This window comes from Frankliniella occidentalis, unplaced genomic scaffold (assembly GCF_000697945.3).
Source record: "Frankliniella occidentalis isolate FOCC.00 unplaced genomic scaffold, Focc_3.1 Scaffold53, whole genome shotgun sequence".
Taxonomy (NCBI): domain Eukaryota; kingdom Metazoa; phylum Arthropoda; class Insecta; order Thysanoptera; family Thripidae; genus Frankliniella; species Frankliniella occidentalis.
This window is the reverse complement of record NW_026267183.1, coordinates 1436918-1439388: the sequence shown is the minus strand read 5'-3', so window position 1 is coordinate 1439388 and position 2471 is coordinate 1436918. Positions and strand designations below refer to the sequence as shown.

General features: G+C 61.4%; 1 protein-coding gene across 1 annotated transcript in view; it reads right to left on the bottom strand.

The window, feature by feature from the left end:
• Positions 1 to 1513: 1513 nt before the first annotated feature.
• LOC127749424 (sodium channel protein 60E-like) overlaps positions 1514 to 2471 on the bottom strand; it is a 165079-nt gene continuing 164121 nt past the window's right edge. The window contains exon 4 of the mRNA XM_052267466.1: positions 1514 to 1701. Within this exon, the coding sequence (XP_052123426.1) occupies positions 1514 to 1701 (188 nt within the window). The remainder of the gene's footprint in view (positions 1702 to 2471) is intronic.

Sequence of the window (2471 nt, the reverse complement as noted above, 5' to 3'; positions counted from 1 at the left end):
GGGAGGGAGGAGGGGCCCGTCTGAGTGGTGTGCGCTCGGCCCATTAACGAGGAAGGGTTGTCCGAGGGAGCTAATCTGAACGGTCATCATATTTGGCGCGCCGTCGCGGACTGCAGAGAAAAGCGCTGCCGTCGGCCGATCGGATAGCAGAGCAGCAGCAGCAGAGCGGGCCACCGCCGCCGCTGCGGGGCCTCGCGGGGCGGGCATGGGGTCATCGACGATCGCGCAGACTAAGCGCGGTGCCGCGGGTGGGGCCGCCCACCCGAGCTACCCCCCACACCCCCTTGCTTTTCCCTCGGATCCCAACGCGGACGTGGCGGAGCGTGGCAGTATCGGGTCATTTGCACGTACAGACCGCCTGGGGACTGCGCGCGCCACGCCATGCCACGCCGCGTCCAGCGCGGGGGAAGAGGGGGGAGGGGAAGAGGGGTGTGTTTGTACAGGTGGGAGGGGTTGCGGCGCGGTCCGGCCGAGGCGAGGACTGGGGTGGGTAAGGATACTGCTTCAAATAACAAATGAGGGCACAAGACATGGAGATGGCGATATAGTGGGCAAGTTAACACTCTTCACCCCCCAAAACTGAGTCCTTGTGTTAGACCAAGTACATTGGCCTTGATCCTTGATTTTTCAAAAGCCTAAAACTTTAATCAAAACGTGTGCAATTTAAAAAAATCAAGGGATGAAGTACAAATTAGTTAGTTGGTCTAAGAACTCAGAGTTTTATGTGTTGTTTTACGGCCCGGACAAGGTCGATGCCTTTCTTAACGCGTTAAAAGATGGCGGCGATTGGTTTAACGTTTCTGCTTCATTTTTTCGCAGCAGCCAGCTCGCGGAATGTAACGCGGTCCGGGCCGCGAGGAGGATGGAGGATCGGGGTGGAGGATCGCTGAGGTGCGGGGGTTGGGCGCAGCGGAACCTGCAGCCAGGAGATACACCGCCCCCCCGGGGAGAGACCGAGAGGAGAGGGGGTGTGGTGGGGTCAAAGGGCGGGCAAAGGAGAGAAGAGAGGACGTAGACTCGCTTTCTTCTCCAAAAGAGAGGAGCGGTCAAATACCCTGTGGTGGAGGCGCAGTGGGGTTGGCCTGGTGGTACCCTGGCCCGGAGGTGCCCTGGGGGTGCCCTAGGGGTGCCCTGGGGGTGCCCTGGGGGTGCCCTGGGGGTGCCCTGGATGTGCCCTGGCCCTGGGTGCCCTGGCCCTAGGGCTGCCCTGGTGGTGCCCTGGCCCTGGGTGCCCTGGCCCTAGGGCTGCCCTGGTGATGCCCTGGCCCTGGGTGCCCTGGCCCTGGGTGCTCTAGAAGAGCGGTGGAGGTGGAGGAGGTGCCCTGGAGGTGCCATGGAGGGGAGGATTCCCTGGAGGCCACTGAGGGTCAGGGTGGGGAGGGGGTGCCTGGGAGGTGTCTGTCCTCCTGGAGGTCTCGGAGGTGCCAGACTGTAGGATGCCAGCGGGGGGTTCACAGCCCAGAGTTGGCCACAGGGGGGCCGCTGGGCTGGCCCGGGCGACGGGACGCGATACTCACTCTCTCCAGTCGGCAGCCGTCACGTTGTCGGCCTCGATGTTGCGCACGCACTTGTTCCGCAGCTCCCCCATGTACACCTGGAGCGCGAAGAGGGCGAAGACCATGAGGCAGAAGATGGTGAGGGTCATGACCTCCGCGAGCTGCTTGAAGGAGTGCAGCAGCGCGTTGATAATAGTCTTGAGCCCTGCAACACGAAAGCGAAACGGGAGAAAAGTTAGTTCAGCACCGCGTGAGTTGGGCAGGCATGGCGGGTACGGCCCGAGGGTAGGGGAGGAGGCATTTTCACGTCAAAACTAAAACTCAACAAGGTACAAAAACAGACGTGTGTGTGTGTGTTGTGTATGTGTGTGTGGAATAATGTCAGCCTGCAGTAGCTACTTTGCATTACATTTCCCCCCTCCGTTTTCTGCGCTCGCGAATATAAACGTGCAAGCTCTCAAAATGTTAAAACCGAGCGTCTCGCGGCGTAGAAGGCATATCGCAATGCATGCGCGGGACTTGCGCGCGCGAGTCGCAATCGGAGAAATTGCCATAACTATGGCGGTACATTGGGTGCCTTCCGAGGCGAGGAGGCTCTCTCTGATAACAAGTCCGGCCAGGCACTCGGCGGGTACGCTCCCAGCCTCTCTCCCTCTCCTTCTCTCTCACTCCCAGTCTCTTCGCTCTCTCGCCTCCGCGGCGTACGAGGCGCGGGCGGCGGCGGCGGGGGGCGGGGCGAGGACCAGCCGGAAATTAATTCCCAGCACTCGACCTGCTCCTGGGTTAGGGCGGCAGAGTAGGGGGCAAAAGCCAGTGTCGGGAACCCGGCAGACGGCTCGGCGCCGAGAGAGGAACCGCCCCACCGCCGCCCTTAGTGGCAGTATACTGCTGCGCTGTGGGATGCCAGCTCGAGTGTGTGTGTGTGTGTGTGAGAGAGAGAGAGAGAGAGAGAGAGAGAGAGAGAGAGAGAGAGAG